Source organism: Oncorhynchus gorbuscha, linkage group LG24 (genome assembly GCF_021184085.1).
Source record: "Oncorhynchus gorbuscha isolate QuinsamMale2020 ecotype Even-year linkage group LG24, OgorEven_v1.0, whole genome shotgun sequence".
Taxonomy (NCBI): Eukaryota; Metazoa; Chordata; class Actinopteri; order Salmoniformes; family Salmonidae; genus Oncorhynchus; species Oncorhynchus gorbuscha.
Window position 1 is genome coordinate 12,904,126 of NC_060196.1, and position 26,949 is coordinate 12,931,074.

At 41.6% G+C, this 26,949-nt stretch overlaps 1 protein-coding gene across 1 annotated transcript; it reads left to right on the forward strand.

Moving 5' to 3' along the window:
- Positions 1–4,964: 4,964 nt before the first annotated feature.
- On the forward strand, positions 4,965–26,539 carry LOC124013334 (choline transporter-like protein 1). The gene is made up of 16 exons (XM_046327610.1): positions 4,965–5,187; positions 5,597–5,686; positions 6,656–6,798; positions 8,209–8,345; positions 8,460–8,553; positions 8,649–8,818; positions 9,536–9,625; positions 10,062–10,210; positions 17,664–17,850; positions 20,177–20,345; positions 20,638–20,794; positions 23,781–23,864; positions 24,028–24,165; positions 24,319–24,555; positions 25,531–25,611; positions 25,743–26,539. The coding sequence occupies exons 1-16, from the start codon at positions 5,164–5,166 to the stop codon at positions 25,767–25,769; spliced, it is 1,977 nt and encodes a 658-aa protein (XP_046183566.1). The 5' UTR covers positions 4,965–5,163; the 3' UTR covers positions 25,770–26,539.
- Positions 26,540–26,949: the final 410 nt, after the last annotated feature.

Sequence of the window (26,949 nt, forward strand, 5' to 3'; positions counted from 1 at the left end):
AGCAGGATGAAAACGACGACATCAACTGTGATACTTTGCTAGTTACGGACACTTTCACCATGATCCTTAGTGATGCTTTGGTGCCGTTCAGCCCCATTCAGCAATATGGCACGCTTCAAATTAAAATACTACCAGCTTCACGCGCCATCGGGAGTTTTCCATAGGAATATGTGGATGATGTCAGCGCTGTCACTAGCTACTGGTTTTAATGTTAAGGGGTATTACAGCATACTCTGAAGAAATAGCTAACTTTAAAAAAAAGTTTGATGTGAGGTTTTTGAAGTAATTTTTCTCAAATGCATGCTTTGGCCACAAAACAAGTATAGGACTAGTCAACAACATTTTTGTATGAGTTAACAGAATATTAACTTTTAAAAGTGGGGTTTTCACTTTACATTTACTTTCAAACCTAGTTTCCTGCAATTCTATACATTTTCTCATGGGGCTGAGAGAGAAAAATTGCAGTTTTAAAGCTGATTTCCTGTAATTCTACACATTTTGCAATAGCATAAGAACATCACATAAGCCATCTGAGAGACTCAAACTTTAGCAAAATCAATGGGGACCCCATGCCATGACATTTTTGGAATTTTAGATTCTCCCTGACTGTCTATTGTTTTTTTATATACAGTTGAAGTCAGAAGTTTACATACACTTAGGTTGGAGTCATTAAAATTGTTTTTTCAACAACTCCACAAATGTCTTGTTACAAACTATAGTTTTGGAAAGTCGGTTAGGACATCTACTGTAAGTCGCTCTGGATAAGAGCGTCTGCTAAATGACTTAAATGTAATGTAAATGTACTTCGTGCATGACACAGATATTTTTCCAACATTTGTTTACAGACAGATTATTTAACTTATAATTCACTGTACCACAATTCCAGTGGGTTGGAAGTTTACATACACTAAGTTGACTGTGCCTTTAAACAGCTTGGAAAATTCCAGAAAATTATGTCATGGCTTTAGAAGCTTCTGATAGGATAATTAACATCATTTGAGTCAATTGGAGGTGTACCTGTGGATGTATTTCAAGGCCTACCTTCAAACTCAGTGCCTCTTTGCTTGACATCATGGGAAAATCAAAAGAAATCAGCCAAGACCTCAGAAAAAAATTGCAGACCTCCACAAGTCTGGTTCATCCTTGGGAGCAATATCCAAACACCTGAAGGTACCTCGTTCATCTGTACAAACAATAGTAGGCAAGTGTGTTCACTAATTGCTCCAATACATAACTTTATATTAGAAGATAAACAATATGCATGAAGAAGACATGCATGTGAAAACGCTACAATGTCTGTTATCTATTCCACTTTTGAAGAAACACAGACCCGTGGTTCGGATCACGGTGTCAGTGCAGGTGCCTGCTCGAGCATTGGAGTCCCGTTTCAGAGATGCTTGCTGCGATCCTGTGGTTCGAAACAGAATCGTGGCCACGACCGCTACAGAAGCCTTTCTGCTGCAATGTCACAACATTGCTATGTAATTGTAGCACTGCAGTTTCAGGGAACCCATCAAGTTAATGTCGTCTCAGCTTTTTCGCAAGATATCTGACTGTGTGGGGACACCAAAGGGAATTCCGGATAGCCTTCATAAAGTAGCCTGTGTTCATGATTTGATTTGATGTTTGCATTATCCTTAGAGATGATTATGAACAGTTCGTAGACAGCTTTTCTGATTATTCACTAAGAACCGTGGCTGACATAACAACCATCACGGGGCAGAGGTACATTTTATTACGGCTCATACCGGAGTATGTTAGCCCAATAATGGACTAAGGGAACCTAACGTTAGTCCTTATGGTCCAAGGACCTTGCATGTTCTGTTTTGAAGTGAATTGGCTCTGGAAGCCAAAAAAAGCCAAATGCAGTACGGTTGTAGAAAGATAAAGCCCTCTACTTTCACATCACATCAAAATCATTTCACAAATGCAAAATATACACTTACTGTACACTTTTTGAAACCGGGTTTTAACACAGTTGCGGCCGACAGTATTTTTCAGTGACATGTTTGTGCCCTCTGTCTTTTGCTATTGTGAGCTTCGATTTGTCACTCGTGTCGCAAAATCGCAGAGGATTCGAATAAAGTTCAGCTTTCCCCAACTTTAGTCCCGCCCTGTTCTGCTCCCTTGCACCATGCTCGCAGCGGCCCATTCCACTTCTCTCACTTTCCCTCCATGGAATATGAATTGCTTCCAGTGTTTCACAGAGCAATGCTGCTTCCTAGTGTAAATGTCCCACTCTGGGCCTCGACCCGCTTGAATACATTATGCCATTGAATACAGCCTGTCACAGTGACTAGATATACCCCCCCCCCCAAGATGTCGAAAGTATTCCACAGGTATGCTGGCCCATGTTAACTCCAATGCTTCCCACAGTTGTGTCAAGTTAGCTGGATGTCCTTTGGGGAGTGGACCATTGATACACACAGGAAACTGTTGAGAATGAAAAATCCAGCAGCATTGCAGTTCTTGATACACTCAATCCAGTGTGCCAGGCACCTACTACCTACCATACACTGTTCAAAGGCACTTAAATCTTTTGTCTTGCCTATTCACCCTCTGAATGGAACGCATACACAATCCATGTCTCAACTGTCTCCATTAAAAATAATTATATAACTTGTCTCCTCCCATTCATCAACACTGATTGAAGTGGATTTAACAAGTGACAGGATCAGAGCTTTGAGCATCTGGAAAAGCGCTATACTTTGCTATACAACCTGTCAATTATTCTCTCTCAGAATAACTTTACAGTGTACAGTTTATGAGAATAAACATACCAATAAGAATCCTAAATTCACTCAAATGTATAGTTTTTTTAATCAGAAAGAATAAAAAGTACTTTTTTTATTACATTTTTTTTGCATTCAGATGACAGTTGCAAAATGCATTTTAAAGTTCACAAAAACTTAAAACATCAGCTAAACTGCGACTTTACGTCAAGAGTGTCTTACTTGCTGCTGGTTTCCCGGACACAAACTACTGAGTGGGCTTGATCTGGGTGGGAAACAGACCCACAATCTCATAAATGTAGCCAACTCTTATCTGGTGTCGGGGTGCTCTCCAAATTAACCCCTCGGGAAGTATTACCCAAATTATATACATCAAAAGCATTATTATGGCCAGGAAAGTACTTACATTTATCATAGATATTCATAGTATTTATTCACGCCCATAGTATCCCTGTCTTTACAAGTCTCCAAGATGCATTAAGATATCCTAATGATATTTGTTTGTGTGTGTAGGGCAGACAATTGACTACTTGTATTCCAAATTGTTGTTGCAATATTGGATTACATCAGTTTTGTGGCCCATTCCCCCCCTCAGGAAGACATTTTCTGCACTTTTTGAGTTTAAGGGGCTCACAGTCTCACAGTGTCTATCAATTTAACAACTTGCAGTATAATATTTTTACACAACCATCCATTTCATAAATGAGAGACATTATAGATGTGAAAAATGCGGTTGTGTTTTGTTTTTCTAAACAAATCGAAACATTTTGCGGGCCTTGCCACTAGCCTACAGGTCATTGCAAAATAGGATATGCTGTTCTAGATCTGTGAATAAGAGGTTGATAAATTGAGCAAGTAGATTGAGTGTTAGTTTGTATTCTATTTGGTGACAAAGCATCCTTCACTCATACTGCTTAACATACCCTCATAAAATGGACTGTCCTACCGATTCTTGACTTCGGCGATGTCATTTACAAAATAGTCTCCAACACTCTACTCAGCAAATTGGATGCAGTCGATCACAGTGCCATCAGTTTTGTCACCAAAGCCCCATATACTACCCACCATTGCAAAAAATCACTAAATCTGGAGACTCATATCTCCCTCACTAACTTCAAGCATCAGCTGTCAGAGCAGCTCACAGATCATTGCACCTGTACATAGCCCATCGGTAAATAGCCCATCCAACTACCTCATATTGTTATTTATTTATTTTGCTCCTTGGCACCCCAGTATCTCTACTTGCACATTAATCTGATGCACATCTATCACTGCAGTGTTTAATTGCTAAATTGGAATTACTTCACCACTACAGCCTATTTATTGCCTTACCTCCCTAATCTTACCTCATTTGCACACGCTGTATATAATTTTTTTCTATTGTGTTATCGACTGTACGTTTGTTTATTCTATGTTTGTGTTGCACTGCTTTGCTTTATCTTGGCCAGGTCTCAGTTGTAAATGAAAAAAAAATGTCACCATGTTTGTTTTAGTCTGGATACCAGTCTTTTTAGCTAACATTCCACTCCTTGACATTCCTGCCATTTGCCAAAGAGACTGGCCTTTCGGAAATCTTCAAATATTAACATTCATAGCAGAACGGAGACAGCAACCAGGCGATGTTTCTGTGTGAATCATTAGCGATTAGTGTTATGCTTCAGAATGAAATCATGAGATGATGTCATCACTCAGGGCAGTGGGATTAGAATTCCCTTTCACACTGAATTGTCAGTTGACTTTGATACGCTCATTACAAATGGCTCTGGATGGTCAGTGCCATTGTCACTGAGGTTCTGGTGGAAGTTTATGGTGCTTTTGTTATGCCCTGTAGTAGCTGAAAGATTTTATTGGCCAAAATAAACAAAAGCACATTTGTTTCTTGGATAACAAAAGTCTGTGTCCACCAACACCCTAACATGAAAAAAAAAAGTTTTATTTAAAGCCGTTAGCAAATTCTGCAACTTGTATTCATGTCAAAAGAACATGAATTTGAATAGAAACATGTATTTCCATAAGTGGAATGTCTGCAATAAGCTCTGGGGTTTTCACAGTTTTAATGTATATGGGTTTTCAGTGGGGGTACCATTGCGTCCAACGAAAAGCCGACAGTGAAAGAGTATTCAGTGCCACAAAATAATATTATAAAAAACGTGTGATTGCAGCGACACTTCCGCCTCGGTCACAAGGAAAGTTGAACTCTTCCTGCTTTTTACCTGCAGAAAAAAAGTAGGATATACATATACATCCTTGCGAAGTATTCCATATTATAAATAGAGGCCATGGATGCAGCTGAGGGGAAGAGTTTGCTAAACAACTAATCTGTTTAGAAGCGCAGTGTAATATACAGCCAAGGAAGTGAGGCGGGCACTTGAAACTTAAACGATTGTTGTGTTTTGGGAGTTCCAGTCACTCCACAAATCGCCTGTTAACAATGGGATGCTGTGGCAGTTCAGAGGTAATCGGGGTTCGGGATATTTAAGCCAAAACTAACTAGCTAGACATTTTTGGATTTGCCAGATAAGTTGCTAACATTATCGGTTTGGGATATCCATTTAGCTACGAACACGTACACGTTGTTGTCGACTGCAGATCTTTCGAGGCGTTGTCTGTACTATATGTAGTTAGCCATAGTTGCTTACGTTTTAAACAACGGGCTACTTCCGTGTGTAAAAAGACGCTTGCGTGTTAATTTGGGTGAAAGTAAATTATTTACTCAATTACAGTACAGTAGTTGCTGTGTGTGAAACTGATTTTGAGGTTGTTGTTGTTTTTTTTAGAAAGCACGCCAGGTTAAAACAGTTTCGCGCATGCACCAGGTGTTCACAGTTGACCATTTTTGATTGTTTGTCATTTTTATTTGTTAGCAAAAGCAGCGCGAGTGGAAACCATTGGAGGATCGAAGCTGCACGGATATTCCATGGCTCATCATATTCGCATTGTTCTGTATCGGAATGGTGAGTTTGACTGTGGTTTCTTTGTAGATGACCATGGGCGCGTTCGAGCGGATCGCTTTTGTCAAGACGTTAACTAACCCTGGTCACGTTATTATAAAAAGTGTCCGATTTGGGACTGCATGTAGACTGCATGACTTTTACAACAACCATGTCATGAACTTTCGACTGCAGTCGACTGGACATTTTTTCAGTTGCGCCTCACCACAGATTATCCATTATATTGACCAGATACTCCAGTGGCGGCTCTAATGAAAATTACATGTCTTCAAAAATGGAAAGTAGTCAAGAGGAGGCAAGATCAGGTGGGACCATTCTAGCCAATGAGGGGGCAGATACGCGTGTGAATGGGCACTAGTTACCACAGCCACAAAGTGTATCGTAAAAATGAATGAAGACAAACATTTGTATTTCTGTCTTAATTTAAGGATTAGGGTTGGGCATAAGGTTAGCAGTGTGGTTAAGGATGAGGTTTAAAATCACATTTGAAGAAGATAAATTGTAGAAATAGGCAGGGTTTATGACTTTGTGTCTGTGTTAATTAGTGACTACCAGACACGACTCTTAATAGTTGCCGGGATGTAACGTGGCCTCATTATAGAAGTGCATTCATAACAACCTAATTATTACAAAACGTATATTCGAGCAAATAAGACATGTAGCAAATAAGACATGTAGCAAATAAGCCATAACATTTTTGTTCATGACATTTGACACAAGTTACATGCTGGAGAAGACAGACTTTGGGTCCCCCTCGCTTTGCCTCTTCCTCTCTGTCCTCACCAACTGCAACTTGAATTTGGAACAGAAGCATTGTGGGAGACAACCTTCTGTTTTTTTTTAAAAAGCAAAAGGCACTACATACTGATTATTGTATTTACCAGCATAGTTCAGTGCTACCCCAATATTTTATTTGGTGCATTGTCATGATGGTGACGATATCGTTATTAATGGAAGCTGCTTCCCCTGTAGGCCTGTATCGCTGGTTTCTCCATTTCCACGGGAGCTGCATCCAGGCTCATCTCTGGCTACGACAGCTACGGTAACACCTGCGGTCAGAAGAATAGCAAGATCGAGGGGGTCGAGCTTAGTGGCCGGGATCAGACCGACAACAAGTAAGTTGCGTTGGAAATGTGGAACATCTCGAGATGGGTGCTTACCAGTTATTAGCCTATCATGTAATTGCAAAGTAATAACAATGTTTTGGTTGAGCTGTCCACCCCATGACAATGTAGGCTCAGCAGGTTATGACTCCTCTCTCCTAGCCTGGTTAAACCAGACAGAATGTGGCCTTCGCCATTTTTCAGTGTGATTTAACCAGGCTAAATCTCTCCCCCTTCCTCCCCACAATCGACAAGCCTTTTTGTGGTAGTTTAACGCGCGCCATTTAACATTACCAGTGCACAAACACGGATTTCATAATTTGGTAATCCAGTTTGCCACTTATACTTTCTTGCTCATCTGATGCTAGGCCTGTTAAAGCCTGGATGCTCATTTGTTTTGTTGATGGGTTAACCAGTGAGATCAGTGGGTTACAGAGGATTATAAACTGGGGGGTTCGAGCCCTGAATGCTGATTTACCACGGGTATGACAAAACATTACATTTTTACTGCTCTAATTACGTTGGTAATCGGTTTATAATAGCAATAAGGCACCTCGGGGGTTTGTGGTATATGGCCAATATACCATTTCTCCAGGCACTCTGTTGTCGTGTGATAGAACAGCCCTTAGCCGTGGTATATTGGCCATATACCACGTCCCATCGTGCCTTATTGCTTAATTAACTTGCTAGCACAGGGTGTTACTGTAAGACACTTTACTCTAACTCTTACTATACTCACTTCTTGTTACCTGTGGTCAGAAAAGACTGATGTGGGTCTGAAATGGCACCCTATTCTCTATATAGTGCACTCTTTTTGACCAGAGCTGGTGTCAATAATAGTGCACTAGGTTATAGGGTGCCATTTCACATGCAGCCTGAGTGCAGCAGTGTTCTGCATTAATTCACGCCAGTGTTCTTTTTCTTTTTTTTGAATATATTCGAATAAATTATTCAAACACGATTCAACTTTTTTTTGGAGCTGCTCGTCCAGTAAGTTTCCACTCCAGCAGTCTCGAGGAACAGTTTCAATGAGACAATGGGCTTTGTTTCATAAGCTGGGCTGGTATGCCCATTGACGTTTTGAGTGAGGGGCAGCAGGGGCGTTTTGGCTACAGAGATTTGACTGTTTGATAAGCTGTGTCCCACATCACATTTTACTCAACCTACAACCTACATCACAAAGTCTACTATGAAAATATACTTAGGAAAATGTGCACTTTATTGTATCGCAAGATGGAAGTGAACATTCAAGGATGTTACTCAAATGTGCAGATGTTTAGTTCTGTCAGACTTGACTTGGGCCCTTGGCTTCCTTCAAGGAGCATGTGCCATTGACAGATGCTCTCCATCTCGCTCTCTTTTCAGGATGTTTCTCTACTTCCCTCCATCCTTATTGGAATCCTGTTCTTTGTCCTTTTCCAGGTATGTCTTCTTCCTAGACCCTTGCAACATTGACATCCTGAACAGGAAGATCAAGTCCATGGCCCTCTGTGTGTCCAGGTGTCCAGACATAGAGCTCAAGACGTACACTGACGTCAAAAAGTTTGCACTGCAAAATGGTGAGCGTTCCTCCTGCTCTCATCCGTACTTTATGCATGTATTCATTGGTCATTTCCGCAGTGTGGATGAATGAATTACACAATGTTTATTTCCCATTTCTCCTCTTGACATAGGGTCGGAGCTCTGCTCGTACGACATCCCAGTCTCCAAGTATCCAAGCCACGGAGAGAGATCCAAAAAGTGCCCCAAACTCCCCGTGCCACCAAGGTACGGCCCTTTTTTGTCGAGTCGACAGCGAGTAAATATAATGACACTAGCGAGACTATGCTGATGATATCACCTCATCCTCTGCCCTTGTGCAGTAATTCTCTCCCGGTGTTCCACCGCTGCACTCCCGTGGACATCTCCTGCTATGCCCAGTTCGCTGAGGCCTTCGTCACCTTCGTCAGTGACAACAGCATGCTGCACAGGGTCATCGCCGGGGTGATGGCCAGCAAGGAGATCATCATGGGCCTGTGCGTGCTGGCTCTAGGTACTGTACATCCTAAAGTGGTGTTTTATGTTCTAGCTGTCTGTGTAGCCTCGTTAAGCATTATAGTGTATGTCCTAAATGACTTCTCTCTCTGTATAACTGCCTGATTCAATTGTGCCAAAGAGGCCTCTGCTCTCCACCTAGAAAGTTGTGTTTCCTGGGACAGGGTCAGGAAATGATAGCAGGAAATTTCTCCAGGAGAGCTGACGGCATCCAGGGCTCTACGCTAACCTTTTAAAAAGAAAATAAGTAAAATGAAACACACAGAAATTTAGGAGAAAGATTTAGGAGCACACGTATAAATGTAGGAGCACAATGGAGAATATTTGAGGTAACAAGCTGTTTTCTTTGTAGTAATGGTGCAAGCATGACAGTCATGAATCTGCACTCGGGCTGCAGTGCCGTGAAGTAGCCTAATTATTGCAACGATTATCACCTGGGTGATTTTCATTCTAGGCGCACTGGTGCTCCTAAATGAAAATACCAGGTCAGACAGCAAAATATTTAAGCACATATACGAGTAAGAAGGTTGCACTGTAGAGCACTGGCATCCAAAAGAAGTAGTCGTGCCGTGCCGCCCCGCCCTTAAACGTACATGAAACATCACACAATTATGCCTTATGTTTCAATAAATATAGCCGTTATACAATAATAAGGCATTTTTTGTCATGACAATGGCATCGTTTCATTTATTTTATTTATATCCTCTGTCTGTAGTCCTCTCCATAATCCTGATGGTGGTGATTCGCTACATCTCTGTCGTGCTGGTCTGGATCCTCACCGCCCTCGTGGTTCTGGGCTCTATAGGTAATCTTCCTGTTCATTTTGCTCTCAAACGTCTCTTCCTTCATTCTGTAGTGCTTAAAAATGTATGAAGAAGCATGTATTATAGCACATTTCTATTGTAAAGCCTAAAATGTCACCAACCATGAGGTCAGATTGTGAAATGTGAGTTCAAATAAATTTTACATCACGAAATTAGATTGCTTACAAAAACACACTGCAAAAACTGAGCATGGACCAGAATGAGCCTCTCTCCTCACAATCCATTGTCCCTGCAGTGAGGAATTACTATCTGCAGATAATGTTTTACAACTGCCTCTCCGGATAATGTGTTTTTTCAACTGCTCTCCGGATAATGTGTTTTTTCAACTGCTCTCCGGATAATCATTGTAGGGAGCTCAAGTAAGAAGTAGTAGTAGCAGTATGAAAATCAGGGAGCCAAATGAACTGTGTGTTTCAGGTGGGACCGGGGTTCTGTGGTGGCTCTACGTGGACCACAGGACGAATCTGACCGACCAGACTGGTACCTCCCCAACACCCCAACAGCAGGTGGCCACAGACAACGTCCAAGCTCTGCTGGTCTACGCCATCTTTGCCACTGTCTTCACGGTACGTGTGTGTGCTTGTTGCCATGTGTGCTTGTTGCCATGTGTGCTTGTTGCCATGTGTGCTTGTTGCCATGTGTGCTTGTTGCCATGTGTGCTTGTTGCCATGTGTGCTTGTTGCCATGTGTGCTTGTTGCCATGTGTGCTTGTTGCCATGTGTGCTTGTTGCCATGTGTGCTTGTTGCCATGTGTGCTTGTTGCCATGTGTGCTTGTTGCCATGTGTGCTTGTTGCCATGTGTGCTTGTTGCCATGTGTGATTCCTGTTTTATATGGGTACGGTGTGTTGTGAGAGTGCATGTACTGTGTTATCAAGTATTTGCTCTTTCAGTAACAAGAAAAAGCCTGATGTTGACAGACAGGCAAGCTTTAAGTCTGGAAAACTGGAAAACATGACCAACGCTTTTGCAAAAATGTGTCTTGATTCTGCAACTATAAAAGCCATAGTTTCTTCTGTAATACAGACAGAAATGACCTGACCCACATTTACATTTTAGACATTTGGCAGACACTCTTACAGATTTTTCACATAGTGGGCTCGGGGATATTGAACCAGCGACCTTTCGGTTACTGGCCAAATGCTCTTACCCGCGCGCCTACCTGCTGCCCCACCATTCCGAATCAGTGTTTTCCACAACATTTACATTTAAGTCATTTAGCAGACGCTCTTATCCAGAGCGACTTACAAACAAGTACCTGAAGTAGCCAGACAAATAGAAAATGTACCCACACCTCCACGCTGACATGTTTTACAAGGAGCCCACAATTAAATTATTTGAAGAAGAGTGTTTTATGATAAAAAATGACTCTAAAGTTTATGAATAAAAGGTTTTTGGGGTGTTCCATGCTCAATTTAGTACAATCAATGTACCCTCTAATATATGACTCACATCTGAGACAAACATTTTCAGCTGCCACTTTAAGGGGCAGCTTTTACCGTGGTAATGTTGGGATTCACATTTTGTCTGAGAGCTAAGATTCTCCAACATCCTTTTGCTAGTAGCAGTTGAACAACCTAGTGTATGTGAACGAAACGATGTAAATAGCCCAAAAACACGAGGACAAAGTCACACTAGTACATTTTTGGGTAAATTCAACCAACTTCTGTGCACTTCTAAAAATGAATATTTCAGAACTTCACTCAGTGTGCACAGCACTCCAGGCACTGTTGATGTGGTCCAGGCACTGTTGCTGTGTGCGAGGTGGGATATTTCTACAGTGGCTTGTGAAAGTATTCACCCCCTTGGCATTTTTCTTATTTTGTTGCCTTACAACCTGTAAATAAAATATATATATATTTTTTTTTTTTTTGGGGGGGGGGGGGTTGTGTCATTTGATTTACACAACATGCCTACCACTTTGAAGATGCAAAATATTTGTTATTGTGACACAAATAAGACGGAGCATAACTGTCCCCCCCCCCCCCCCCCAAGTCAATACTTTGTGGAGCCACCTTTTCAGCAATTACAGCTGCTAGTCTCTTGGGGTATGTCTCTATAAGCTTGGCACATCTAGCCACTGGGAGTTTTGCCATTCTTCAAGGCAAAACTGCTCCAGTTCCTTCAAGTTGGATGGGTTCCGCTGGTGTACAGCAATCTTTAAGTCATAGCATAGATTCTCAATTGGATTGAGGTCTGGGCTTTCACTAGGCTATTCCAAGACATTTAAATGTTTCCCCATAAACAACTCGAGTGTTGCTTTAGCAGTATGCTTAGGGTCATTGTCCTGCTGGAAGGTGAACCTCCGTCCCAGTGTCTAATCTCTGGAAGACTGAAACAGGTTTCCCTCAAGAACTTCTGACCAGTTTCCCAGTCCCTGCCGATGGGGAAAAACTTCCCACAGTGATGGTGTTCTTAGGGTGATGAGAAGTGTTGTGTTTGTGCCAGACAGCATTTTCCTTGATGGCCAGTTTTAGTCTCATCTGTCCAGAGTACTTTCTTCTATATGTTTGGGGAGTCTCCCACATGCCTTTTGGTAAACACCAAATGTGTTTGCTTATTATTTTCTTTAAGCAATGGCCTTTCTCTGGTCATTCTTCCTTAAAGCCCAGCTCTGTGGAGTGTATGGCTTAAAGTGGTCCTGTGGACAGATACTCCAATCTCCGCTGTGGAGCTTTGCAGCTCCTTCAGGGTTGTCTTTGGTCTCTTTGTTCCCTCTGATTAATGCCCTCCTTGTCTGGTCTGTGAGTTTTGGTGGGCGGCCCTCTCTTGGCAGGTTTGTTGTGGGGCCATATTCTTTCCATTTATTTTATAATGGATTTAATGGTGCTCTGTGGGATGTTCAAAGTTTCTGATATTTTTTATAACCCTGCTCTGTACTTCTCCACAACTTTATCCCTGACCTGTTTGGAGAGCTCCTTGGTCTTCATGGTGCCCCTTGCTTAGTGGTGTTGCAGACTCTTTCAGAACAGATGTATATTGTGTGTTTTGTGTGTGTGTGTGTGTATATATATATATATTACACACACTGAGATCATGACAAAACTTAGCTTAAATATGCACACACCACTTTTCCATATTTCTATTATTTGAAACAAGTTTTTTTTTTTTTTTTCACTTCACCAATTGGAACTATTTTGTTTGTTTATTACATGAAATTCAAATACAAATCCATTTAAGTTACAGGTTGTAATGCAACAAAATAGGAAATGCCAAGGGGGATGAATAATTTTGCAAGGCACTGTATGTATTTCTTTACATGGTAGTAAGATGTATGGTTCTTTGTGTGATTAGCTGTCAGCTATGAAACAAAATGACAATACTCTTGAGTGTAGCTACAGCAGGAATGTGCTCATGCTTTACTTTTTCACTTCACTCATCTATTTATAGGTGCACATGCCAGTAAAATGGTCACACTCTAGAGCCCCGAAATGAACTCGCAGACCATAAAGAAGCATCACCCAATCCTCCATGTAAAGGAATTTGACTGCAAACATCCACAGCGCACACAAATCGTACTAACCACACGTACCGGGAGGCGGGACTGACAGCAGACTGTCACAACGTAACTTCCGTGTCAGACTGTACCTGCCATCAGTGTTTCTCTGTGTCTGTCCCATCAATAGGAAACTAGAAGATGCATATTGTTTATTCTAGTGAGCGAGGGCTTGACAGACTTTCTGACTGAAGTCAGAAAAATTCTGACTAGCAAATTGAAAAGTAATAATAATAAATAATATATGCCATTTAGCAGACGCTTTTATCCAAAGCGACTTACAGTCATGTGTGCATACATTCTACGTATGGGTGGTCCCGGGAATCGAACCCACTACCCTGGCGTTACAAGCGCCATGCTCTACCAACTGAGCTACAGAAGGACCACCATTGTGAATTTAAGTGGAAAAAGTAGCCGGCTGAAAATGAGTCTGTAATCTGATTTTAGCATACGGTCGGCACTAGTGGAAAACACTTAATTCCTACATACTCCTCTTCATTTGAAATGTATTCACAACCCTATCCTATAGCTGATAACCAGCATACAGTGCATTCTGAAGGTATTCAGACCGCTTGACTTTTTTTCACATTTTGTTACGTTACAGCCTTTATTCTAAAATTGATTTTTTTTAAATGGTCCCTCATCAATCTACCCACAATACCCCATAATGACAAAGCAAAAACAGATTTTTAGAAATGTTTGCACGTAAAAAAATATATATAAAAAAATGAAATATCACATTTACACGGGTCTTCATTTGTAAATCGGGAGGTGCCGGAACAAAAAGTGAGCACAAGGGGGGTGAACTGGGGAGCTCGGAGGTACTATTTTGCTTTTTAATAAAGCATTGAATGCTTATCGCATTTGCGTAATGGCATAGAGCAGTAGAGTAGAGGTACTTACAGAAGGTGCACACATTGGGAACATTTTTCCCAAACCCTAGGCTACTAAAAATCTGCCTTTTTATAAACTAATTTCATGCAATTCTACGTCATTTTACATGACTGGAGACTTTGGTAGAATATTGTATTGAATCCATCATTAGCCTAGGCCTAGGGGTGTAGAGACATTGTAGGCTACAATGTGAGGAAGAAATTATAGTCCTAAAAATGCTTTCCAGTTTCACTGACTTGCCCCATGATGCACAGCTCCCTCGCTGGTGATGGCAGAGATGCGCTTGTGCCAAAAGCCTCTCGCTCTCTCTCTTTTTTAAAACAATATTTGGAAGTTACCCAATACTTTGGTAGCCTTCAGGATAGTCTTCTCTTTTCAGCAGGAGCCATTTGCTTTCCAACCTGCATTTTGCCTCGATTGTATTTCAAATACCGCGATAGGCCTGTTTTGTCTGGCATGCTGTTTTTTCACTGACAGATTTGCTGCGTGTTCCCGACGGTAGGCTATTCCTTGTTATTGGGCTACAATCCACAGCTAGACAATTAAAAAAAATAAGTTATTGATCCTTTGTGACTAAATTTGAGGCCTTTTCATGGTGTAGTAGGCTATTCTGAATGATTTCCTTTGTTTCTGACAGACTGCAGTAATTCTATAACTTTTGGCTAATTTATTTCAATTTATCAAGGCTGCCGAAATGATGAAGTGCAACAATGGAGAGATGAGTTGCAGGCTCGTGTCTATCAGAACAGAGTGGGAGGGATCATAAAATGTTAATTTCATTGTAGTTATGTGAGGGACATTGGCGCTCTTCTCACACGGCCACGCGTTGGTCTCCAACAGGTTACAGTGTTGCGCAAACCATAAACCAGGATCGGCCGAACCTGAATCAACTCTTAGAATATTAGGCCCGGGCTGAAAAATGAACTTTTTAGCATTTAGTTTTTTTTGTGGGGGCAGAAGAATTAACAAATATTTAACTTGAATTAACTTGCAGTGGGACAAAAGTATTTAGTCATTCACCAATTGTGCAAGTTCGCCCACTTAAAAAGATGAGAGGCCTGTAATTTTAATCATAGGTACACTTCAACTATGACAGAAAATTTTGGGGGAAAAAATCCAGAAAATCACATTAAAATTAACATTTTAATTAATTTATTTGCAAATTATGGTGGAACATAAGTATTTGGTCACCTACAAACAAGCAAGATTGACCACTGATAATCTCCCTCGATCTGGGGCTCCACGCAAGATCTCACCCCGTGGGGTCAAAATGATCACAAGAACGGTGAGCAAAAATCCAGGAACCACACAGGGGGACCTAGTGAATGACCTGCAGAGAGCTGGGACCAAAGTAACAAAGCCTACCATCAGTAACACACTACGCCGCCAGGGACTCAAATCCTGCAGTGCCAGATGTGTCCCCCTGCTTAAGCCAGTACATGTCCAGACCCGTCTGAAGTTTGCTAGAGAGCATTTGGATGATCCAGAAGAAGATTGGGAGAATGTCATATGGTCAGATGAAACCAAAATATAACTTTTTGGTAAAAACTCAACTCGTCGTGTTTGGAGGACAAAGAATGCTGAGTTTCATCCAAAGAACACCATACCTACTGTGAAGCATGGGGGTGGAAACATCATGCTTTGGGGCTGTTCTTCTGCAAAGGGACCAGGACGACTGATCCGTGTAAAGGAAAGAATGAATGGGGCCATGTATCATGAGATTTTGAGTGAAAACCTCCTTCCATCAGCAAGGGCATTGAAGATGAAACATGGCTGGGACTTTCAGCATGACAATGATCCCAAACACACCGCCCGGGCAAAAAAATGAGTGGCTTCGTAAGAAGCATTTCAAGGTCCTGGAGTGGCCTTGCCAGTCTCCAGATCTCAACCCCATAGAAAATCTTTGGAAGGAGTTGAAAGTCCGTGTTGCCCAGCAACAGCCCCAAAACATCACTGCTCTAGAGGAGATCTGCATGGGGAAATGGGCAGTGTGTGAAGACTTACAGAAAACGTTTGACCTCTGTCATTGCCAACAAAGGGTATATAACAAAGTATTGAGAAACTTTTGTTATTGACCAAATACTTATTTTCCACCATAATTTGCAAATAAATTCATAAAAAATCCTACAATGTGATTTTCTGGATTTTTTTTTTTTCTTCTCATTTTGTCTGTCACACTAGATTTCTGAACTTTTGGTATTGTGCAAGTTTGAAACTGGGAAAAAATTGAACAAGAAAAGGAACATAATGGCAAGGATAAAGGAGAACACAAATTGATAAAAATTAAAGGCCTCATCTTTTTAAGTGGGAGAACTTGCACAATTGGTGGCTGACTAAATACTTTTCATTGCAAAAAGTGGAGAGAACAAAATAGTCCAAAACGGAGATGTGCCAAATCCAGATTAAATTAAGCACTGCATTTACATAAGTATTCAGACCCTTTACTCAGTACTTTGTTGAAGTACCTTTGGCAGAGATTACTGCCTCGAGTCTTTTTGGGTATGAGGCTACAAGCCTGGCACACCTGTATTTGGGGAGTTACTCCCATTCTTCTCTGCAGATCCTCAAGCTCTGTCAGGTTGGATGGGGAGCATCGTTGCACAGCTATTTTCAGGTCTCTCCAGAGATGTTTGATTGGGTTCAAGTCTGGGCTCTGGCTGGGCCACTCAGGGAAATTGTCCCGACACCACTCCTGGGTTTTCCTGACTGTGTGCTTAGGGTCGTTGTCTGCTCTGGAGCAGGTTTTCATCAAGGAGCTCTGTACTTTGCTTCGTTCATCTTTCCTTTGATTCTGACTAGTCTCCCAGTCCCTGCCACTGAAAAACATCCCCACCTCATGATGCTGCCACCACCATGCTTCTCCATAGGGATGGTGCCAGGTTTCCACCAGATGTGACGCTTGGCATTCAGTCCAAAGAGTTCAGTCTTGGTTTCTTCAGACCAGAAAATCTTGTTTCTCATGGTCTGAGAGTCTTTAGGTTCCTTTTGGCAAACTCCAAGCTGGCTGTCATGTGCCTTTTTACTGAGGAGTTGCTTCCGTCTGGCCACTACCAAGGCCTGATTGCTGGAGTGCTGCAGAGATGGTTGGGTGGCCAGCTCTAGGAAGAGTCTTGGTGGTTCCAAACTTCTTCCATTTAAGAATGATGGAAGCGACTGTGTTCTTGGGGACTTTCAATGTTGCAGAAATGTTTTGGTACCCTTCCCCAGTTCTGTGCCTCAACATAATCCTGTCTCGGAGCTCTACAGACAATGTCTTCGACCTCATGGCTTGGTTTTTGCAAGTGTGGGACCTTATATAGACGTGTGTGTGTGTGTGCCTTTCCAAATCATCTACAATCAAGTTGAAGAAACATCTCAAGGCTGACCAATGGAAACAGACTTGAGCTAAATAAAAAAATCTCATAGCAAAGGGTCTGAATACTTCTGTAAATAAGGGATTTCTGTTTTATTTATTTTTAAACATTTCTAAAAACCTGTTTTTGCTTTGTCACCATGGGGGATTGTGTGTAGATTGAGGATTTTTTTTATTTAAACCATTTTAGAATATGGCTGTAACATAACAAAATGTGGAAAAAGTGAAGGGACCTGAATACTTTCTGACTCCATTATATCGTGTAATTACCATTTTCAGGTGATCCTGCTGCTGCTGCTGTTCTTCATGAGGAAGCGCGTGGCACTGACCATCACCCTGTTCCATGTAGCGGGCAAGGTGTTCACTCACCTGCCTCTGCTGGCCCTGCAGCCCTTCTGGACCTTCCTCAGCCTCATGCTCTTCTGGGTGTCCTGGCTCGGTGTGCTCCTCTTCCTCGGAACCGCAGGTCAGAATAGAATACAACTTTGTCACGTTGTGAAGGACATTTTTGTTAATGTCTTTATTTTCTCCTTTTCAACAAGATATTTACATCTAAATGGACCGTTTTGGTGAGGATACCACATATTTATTTTCAGATTAGTTCCAATTATTTTATGCCCTGTAAAAGATTAAGGAAGTGGACTTGCGTCACTATTGAAAGTTTGGATACTGTACGTATGGAGTGTTTGGTTCACTTCATCCTGCTAATGATGTGGTGATTAACCATGTAGATCCTATTCAATTACTTAATGGGCTATGTCATGAACCCTCAAAGTTCCATAATGGGGTGAAAATGGCAGCCAACTTGGTCAGGGAGAAATCCAAAACCAGTTTAATGATGCATTTCCTGACTTTTACTTATGCAGGAAAGTAAAAGTAAGGTATGTGATGCATCAGATATTGTGGAATGGAATTATCGTCAACCAACAATATTGTCATATAAATAGAATTTCTAAGTGTTTTATACACAGTCTGTTCAAATAGCCTCTCAAATATATGTAAATGGACCATAAATGTCTGATTTTGTTTTCTTAGAGTGATATTATGAGTACATGTACATGCACACTAAATAATTGAATATTAAACAGATTACGGCAGTAGGCAGAGTATGGACATAAGCAGAGTAAGGTGTTTTTTTTACCTTTATTTAACTAGGCAAGTTAGTTAAGAACAAATTCTTATTTTCAATTACGGCCTGGGTTAACTGCCTGTTCAGGGGCAGAACAACAGATTTGTACCTTGTCAGCTCGGGGATTTGAACTTGCAGCCTTCCGGTTTCTAGTCCAACACTCTAACCACTAGACTACCCTGCCGCCCCACGTTTACATGACTATCTTGATTCTCCATACGCACAAAAAGCTTATTTCTCAAAAATGTTGTGCACAAATTTGTTTACATCCCTGTTAGTGAGCATTTCATCTTTGCCAAGATAATCCATCCACATGACAGGTGTGGTATATCAAGAAGCTGATTAAACAGCATGATCATTACACAGGTGCACCTTGTGCTGGGGTCAATAAAAGGCCACTCTAAAATGTGCAGTTTTGTCACTATACACAATTCCACAGACATCTCAAGATTTGATGGAGTGTGCAATTGACATGCTGACTGCCGGAATGTCCATCAGAGCTGTTGTCAGAGAATTTAATGTTAATTTCTCTACCATAAACCGCCACCAACGTTGTTTTAGAGAATTTGGCAGTACTTCCAACCGGCTTCACAACCGTAGACCACGTTTAACCACGCCAGCCTGCCCAGACATGTGAAATCCATACATTAGGGCCTAATGAATTTATTTAAATTGCCTGATTTCCTTATTTGAACTGTAACTCAGTAAAATCATTGTAATTGTTGTGCTTATATTTTTGTTCACTGCATTAATCTGTCCAACATAATCATCTTATTGTGTGCCTGTAACCATGCCCAATATCAGTACTTGTTGCGTTTACAACTTGTCTAAGGCCCATCATCAACTGATTTGAGCCAGTGTAGGACTGTGGATTGACATCATTGTTTGAATGGAATGTTGGCATATTGTCAGTTAATTAGAAACATTTATGGAAACATTCTTCTACCTACTGTCTGGCTAGCTAACACGCATACAGTGCAGATAAATTCCTCACATGCATTTTTTTACACACTATCTTATCACAGTGATGGCAAACCATGGTTGACCAACATAAGGTTTATGTCCATCCTAATTCTAGGTGATTAACACACTCATGGGACATTTTTGAACTGGAGGCGCATGGCTAGAAGTGGCATGACTCGACGCCAACTCTTATTTAGATTCTTGGGTCAGTCTGGTGCTGTGGGTGGCAGCTCGGGCGCACAGTCAAAGACCAAGTCTCTGAAATATACCCACTACATTCACGATCTCCCTCATCAACAAGACCACCACCAGAGAAGCCTCAATTACAACAAAGCGTCATGTTTTTGTCAGATTTGTCTGTCTACTATTTCACTCTGCCTGCCCTTTTATCTGTTTCTGGATGTTATTCAGATTAGAGTTCGACAAACTAGATCACTTTAAAGAGGGTCCATCAAACTCCTCCGTGCTGCAGTGTTTGTTGTTGCAAAATGGTGTCTTGCTGTCTTATATTTGATTCCACTTTATGAGTTAAAATATTTTTCCCCCCAAAAAATCTACCAGGAGCTTTCCAGGAACAAAATCGTTATCTGTGAATGCCTGGCAGATCAGAGGAGATCAGCCTACCCCTAAACCTGGCTGTAGGGAACCCTGTAAAGAACGAGAAGGTTGACCCCTGACCTTAGCTGTGTGCCCCTTACAGGTAGCCCAGTGCAGAGTGGAGAGGCAGGGCTGGTGGAGTATCGTATATCAGGCCCACTCCAGTACATGGTGTGGTACCACGCTGTGGGCCTCATCTGGATCAGTCAGTTCATCCTGGCCTGCCAGCAGATGACCGTGGCCGGAGCTGTGGTCACCTACTACTTCACAAGGTCAGGAGAGAGTGTTGTGATGAAATGTAGTAGATGTAACGGCATGCTTGTGATGTGTTTGAAAAGATTCTGTCAAATACATTAGCTGCACTTAATTGAGCTTGCCTGGTGCATTTGAACCAATGGAATTGTCCCAAAAGTGCAAAGTACATCAATCTTAGCTTCAGTACAGTGCCTGCTTTATTGGTCCATTTGTACGGATAATACTATTTAAACCCAAGTCTGTCCTGTATCAGTTAATTTGACTATTTCCAACTCTTCTTCTTTTCCTCTGTCCCGCGGTTGACATCAGGAATAAATCTGATCTGCCCATGACCCCCATCGTGTCATCTATGCTGTGTCTGACTCGCTACCACCTGGGCACCGTGGCCAAAGGCTCCTTCATCATCACCTTGGTGGAGATCCCTCGCCTCATCCTCACCTACATCCACAACCAGCTGAAAGGAAAAGTACGTCCTTTATCTCATTCAGCCCAGTCCCCTACGTCCACAATCATTCATTTTTTTTTTCATACTGAGACTAGGGTCTCTTTTACAGATGATTCCTGCATAAATACGTCAAACATATACAACATTACAAAACATATGAAGAAAAACATTTCATGCTTAAAACCAGCAAATCAAATTGTTTGAGTACAGACTTGGTGGAGACAACTGAGCACTGAAGGTGATCCTTGGTAAAGATTGCCACTCCACCACCTTTGGAAGATCTGTCTTGCCGAAAAAGGTTACAACCAGAAAGGTTAACATCAGTATTCAAAACACTCTTCCTTTAACCACGTCTCAGTAGTGAGCAACACATCTGGATTGGAGCTGTGAACCCACACTTTCAATTGATCCATTTTAGGTAATAAGCTTCTAGTCTTAACGTGCAGAAAACCCAGGTTTTTACGAGAGCAGAAATCAGTGAAGCAGATATCAGAGCACAAGTCAGAATTTGTCATTATGGGGAATTGTGTATAGATGGGTGAAATAAATTATATATTTAAACCATTTCAATTCAGGCTGTAACAACAAAATGTGGAGTAAGTCAAAGGTATGAATATTTTCTGAAGGCGCACTATGTAGATATGAATAATCAAAGCAACAACTTTTCATATTTCTTATTGAATTTAATTCCAGTTGAGTCTTGATTTTCAGTAAATACAAGCATGTATTATTGATGTTAGGGTGTACAGAACATTTCAGAGGACAATCTGGATATTCTAATCAATCTGACAAAATACGCTCATTTGATGATTTTGTAAATGGTCTGTTGCAAAAAAGCAGTTACCTCATCCTTTAATCAGTCTGGGTGATTGACATGAGGGGCTGAGTTTTTACCATCAGTATTATTACAGGATTCAAGGAATGGAAAGAGTTTCTCTTTAAAGGCTCAGTGAGTGGAAGAGTAGATATGAGACTTGGCCTCCACATCATAAAAGGAAACCCTCCTCATACTCCACAAACAACCCCACCTTCTGGGGCTTCTCTCTCAGGGAGAGGACGACTGTGGAACACAGCCAGGGTCCATTCTCAGGGCTCAGTGTGAATTTCCCCTTCCCGTCAAAGGACTCTGGCCACTCCTACATCCCAGTCAGTCTTCCCCTTAACCGTCCTTTTCAAGGGTCATGGCATAACAAACCTTTTTTGTATTGTCTGGAAGTTTCTGTGGTGTCTCCACGTCTTACTTGTTTCCCATCTTCAGACAGGATGAGTTTGTGATGTGCTGTATCAGGGTCCAGAGTCACATCCACTGCATACTGCTGAATCCTCTTCAGTTTGATTTCAGGCAGCTTCTTCATCTCTTTATTCAGGGTCTTCTCCAGCTCACAGTCCCCACACACAGATCGCTGTAAACACTCAGTGATTTCCTGCTCCAGATCTTTAATGAGCCCTTCAGCCTGCCTCTCTACTGCTTTCTGCTTCTCCTCTACTGCTTTCTGCTTCTCCTCAATCACCTCAATCAGTTCAGCCTGGCTTTTCTCAATGGAGCGCAACAGATCAGTGAAGAACTGCGCACACTCTGCTATCTTCCTCTATAGGGACAGTGTCATGATTCTTGTGGTCTGCCTCAGTGCAGAACTGACACACACATGTCTGGTCAGTCCTACAGAGCAGCTCCAGGAGTCTTTCGTGCTTCTTACAGATCCTGTCTTCCAGGTTCTCCACAGGGTCGACCAGTTTGTGTCTCTTTAAGGCTGGGGTAATCTGATGAGTCTCCAGGTGAGTCTGATAGTAAGAGGTTCGACAGAGCAGGCAGGACTTCAGGGCCTTGCACTTCGTCCCAGTGCAGACGTCACAAGGCACTTTTCCGGGTTTGGAAGGGGACCAGTCTTTACCTTTGTTTCTCATCCTTTTAAAATTCTCTACAACCTCTTTGTAGATTGTGTTGACACAAAAGTTAGGTCTGTAGAATTTCTCCTGACTCAGTGGACATTGACACAGGTCCTTGCTATCCCAGTACTTTGTGATACAAACCATGCAGAAGTTGTGTCCACATGAAGTGGTGTTTGGCTCAGAGCACAGGAACTGCTCTTCAGACTGCTTGAGGAAGCCATATCTAGAGAGAGCGCAAAGTCGAAACTGTAAAGAATAGTTTTGTTTTTTACTGCAAACACACTCTGAAATGCTTCCGATCAAAATACTAATAGACTCCAGCTCCAGATTATAATCAATCAAACAATAATGCATTAAATATGAAGGCTCCCGTGTGGTGCAGCGGTCTAAGGCACTGCATCTCAGTGCTAGAGGCGTCACTACAGACACCCTGATTCGATTCCAAGCTGTATCACCACCGGCCGTGATTGGGAGACCCATAGGGCGGCGCACAATTGGCCCAGCGTCGTCCGGGTTTGGCTGTGTAGGCCGTAATTTTAAATAAGAATTTGTTCTTTGCTGACTTGCCTAGTTAAAGAAAGGTTTTAATAAAAAAACATTTTTTAAATTTAAAAAAAAAATATATATATATATAACAGGGCATTTTCTGTAATGACTCCGCTCTCAGTAGTTTTAGTGCCGTTGTCAACAGGGCATTAAGGAATACTAACCAATCTTGATTCAAGCTGTTTAACCCTACAACATAGAGTAGAAATGAGTAAATATACTAAATATATTGCCATAAACTGTACACCAGTAACATTTCTTCACCCATCCCATCCCACCAATCTCTACTCGTCTGTGTAAAAGACTGTGGGCGTGTTTTCAGATTTTTATTTTCCTGTGCTGAAGTATCAAAAAACCACCGGAGAGTCGGGGTCTTTTAGGAGACTTTTCTGAAGAGTTTGAGGGCGTTTACTCGTGTGCACTAGGTATATCCCACCCAGTGCTGCTCTGGAACAGAATGAGCTCTTCACGTGGCTGATGTGCCGTTTTTAAAACATTCTCGCTTTCACTTATACCGACCACCAGTTTGTCAAGCCAGACAACTAAAGCTCAGTGTATTCTCTGTTTGTAGGAAAATGCCTGTGCTCGCTGTATGTTGAAATCCTGCATCTGCTGCTTGTGGTGCCTGAAGAAGTGTCTAATGTACCTGAATCAAGTAAGTGTTCGATCAGAATCAGATTGATTGTCATCTGAGATGTTGATTAGGTCACATCATTGACAACAATCTATTTGACAAGGGAGACTCGTTCCAAGAGGACAGCAGTCACACATTGTTATTGATGATACTTCTTTCTCTTGTTTGTCTGTTTTCACCACAGAACGCGTACACGGCGACAGCGATCAACAGCACCAGTTTCTGTACGTCGGCGCGTGACGCCTTCGTCATCCTGGTAGAGAATGCCCTCAGAGTGGCCACCATCAACACCGTGGGGGATTTTGTCCTCTTCCTGGGAAAGGTAACGGCCGCACAGCAACGCCATTTTAGGATTGTTTATTATCAGTTCATTTTGTGTGTATTTTACAAGCATACTAATACGATTCAATCTGTCTCTTTCCCTCCCTCCTTTCTCTCCATCTGTCTCTTCATCCGTGTGTGTGTGTGTGTCCAGGTACTGATCGTCTCCTGCACTGCGTTCGTCGGCGTATTGTCGCTCAACTACCAGCGGGACTACACGGTGTGGGTGCTGCCCCTGCTCATCGTCTGCCTGTTCTCCTGGCTGGTGGCCCACTGCTTCCTGTCCGTCTTTGAGATCGTGGTGGACGTGCTCTTCCTCTGCTTCGCCGTGGACACCAAGCACAACGACGGCAGCCCCGGCCGAGAGTTCTACATGGACAAGGCCCTCATGGTGAGGAGAAGGGAGGCTGGGTGGGTGGGAGATTATGGGAGATTATGGCTGCGTCCTGATTTTCCACCTGAATGGACTGGTGTAATCACAGATAATCCATTATATTGATCAGATACTCAAGTGGCCGCTCTAACAATGAAAATAAATGTGTTCAAAAAGCAGTCGGGACATAGCAAGATCAGGTGGGACCATACTAGCCAATGAGATAGCAGATACGCGCGTGAACAACAGGCACAACTCTGATATAAAATGTTTTTTCTTGACGTTGTCATGATGTCACGTGTCCCACTTAAATCAGTACAATCGTGACAACCTAAGCGTTACGATACTTCTATTTGATCAAATAATCCTCACGTAGTAAATAAGTCGTTAATTTTCTTGAATTCTACACTCATTGACCTCGTAAAACTCTTAGCTTGATGAGCGACAAAAAAAACACAAAAAAAACGCCATCTGCTGGAGAAGACAAATGTTGGGCCCAGTTATACATCTCACGTCGCCTTTTCCTCTCTAATAATATAATAATAATAATATATGCCATTTAGCAGACGCTTTTATCCAAAGTGACTTACAGTCATGTGTGCATACATTCTACGTATGGGTGGTCCCGGGGATTGAACCCACTACCCTGGCGTTACAAGCGCCATGCTCTACCAACTGAGCTACAGAAGGACCACTCTGCTGTAATCGTTGGCTAGAGGGAGTTTCCACCGTTGTTAAATTCAAACTGTGCCTTTTGGTAGAAGGTGGAGAATCGGTACGTATACGTCTCTGTTCCATTATCCACACTAACATTCCAATGTATCATTCTAACTAGTATGCTAATGTGGCTAATGGAACATAGCCTTTGTTTTTACCCTGTGCTACTTTTGCTACATTTCTATATGGTGAATAGTGATTATGCACGTATTACACCAGACTCGCCTTGTTTTCTCGACACCCAACACAGTCACTCTCTCTCTTCTCCCTCTTTAGGAGTTTGTAGAGAACAGTAAGAATATGGCGGGAAGGGATCGTCCGGATGCAGATGGAGACGGTCGTGAGATGAAGCCTATGGTGAGTTAACCAAACGTTTCCAACAGAGAATACATTCATTTACCTTCCATAATCTAGAGTCATATACCCAAAATGATGGTGCTGATGAAGACAATAGTGAAGTTTAACACTCCATTTGTTTATTGTTGTAGACTCATGGAGGAGGGACTTTAGCTTGACCAAACCAGAAGACGGAAACCAAAAGGCATTCCTAACCGTTTCCATGATATTACTCCAGTCCCACGACTACAATATTTCTGATAACCTGTTTGTTAATTTATGGCACATTTTAACATGAAAGCTTTTTTTTTTTTTCATTTTAAGCACAATATCTTTTTGTTACACATCCATCAAGGATATTGTTAATGTAGTTTTGTGCTATTGTACAGGCTGTAGAGTTGGTGTTCTGTAGTTTAGCTTCTTGTGTGTGGAAGTGTTGTGTGAGAGATTCAAATGCATCATGACATCACTGTATTTTTTTTTAACTACTAATATTGTACAACACAAGTGTTTTTGTATATCAATGTCTTTTTAGGTTTTTGGTAATGAGGATCATGGTCTCTTCTAATGCTGTGTTGGTACATCTAATACAATTGTGACGACTAACTTGCATAACAGATGATCAACAGGCACTTTTCTCTGTGGGAGAACTCTATCCTCTCAATGTATTTTGACCCTGTTGAAAGATTTCCTTTATGGAATAGAAGACATTTTCAAAAAGTTAGCATTTTGGAGAAATCAGAAGCCATCTTCCAATGTTTACCATAACTGAAAATCCCTATGTTGTGGTAATATTGAGTCATTACTCCTGATTTGAGTTTGTAATACTGTATCTATAGAAAAAGTGATTCCCTATAACTGTATCTCTATTCATGAATGTTTTAACCCAGAATGTTTTGGATAATGTTTTTATGCAGAGAAATAAAATGACAACGACAACAAAAATGTCCATCTGTGATTGTGAGAGATGATCAGTTCGAATAGGGACGTGGGTTTGCGTCTGGATGTCATTAAGATATCCACACAGGGAGAAACATTCAAACAAATTACCCATACATGTACACACACAATGCCAGTCAAAAGTTTGAACACACCTACTCATTCAAGAGTTTCTTTATTTGTACTATTTTCTACATTGTAGAATAATTTCTACTATTTTCTACATTGTATAATAATAGTGAATACATCAAAACAATGAAATGGCACTGATGGAATTATGTGTTAAACAAATTAAAATAGATGATATATTCTTCAAAATGGCCTCCCTTCGCCTTGATGACACCTTTGCACACTCTTTCGGATTCTCTCAACCAGCTTCACCTGGAATGCTTGATCGGGTTCCCACGTATGATTAACAGT

Bases quoted from the DNA above. Each gene is read 5' to 3' on its own strand.
- LOC124013334 (XM_046327610.1), top strand. From the start codon at position 5,164: ATGGGATGCTGTGGCAGTTCAGAG. The intron at 20,346-20,637 runs GTCAGGAGAGAG...GGTTGACATCAG, and splicing joins GTCACCTACTACTTCACAAG to GAATAAATCTGATCTGCCCA. The intron at 20,795-23,780 runs GTACGTCCTTTA...CTCTGTTTGTAG, and splicing joins ACAACCAGCTGAAAGGAAAA to GAAAATGCCTGTGCTCGCTG.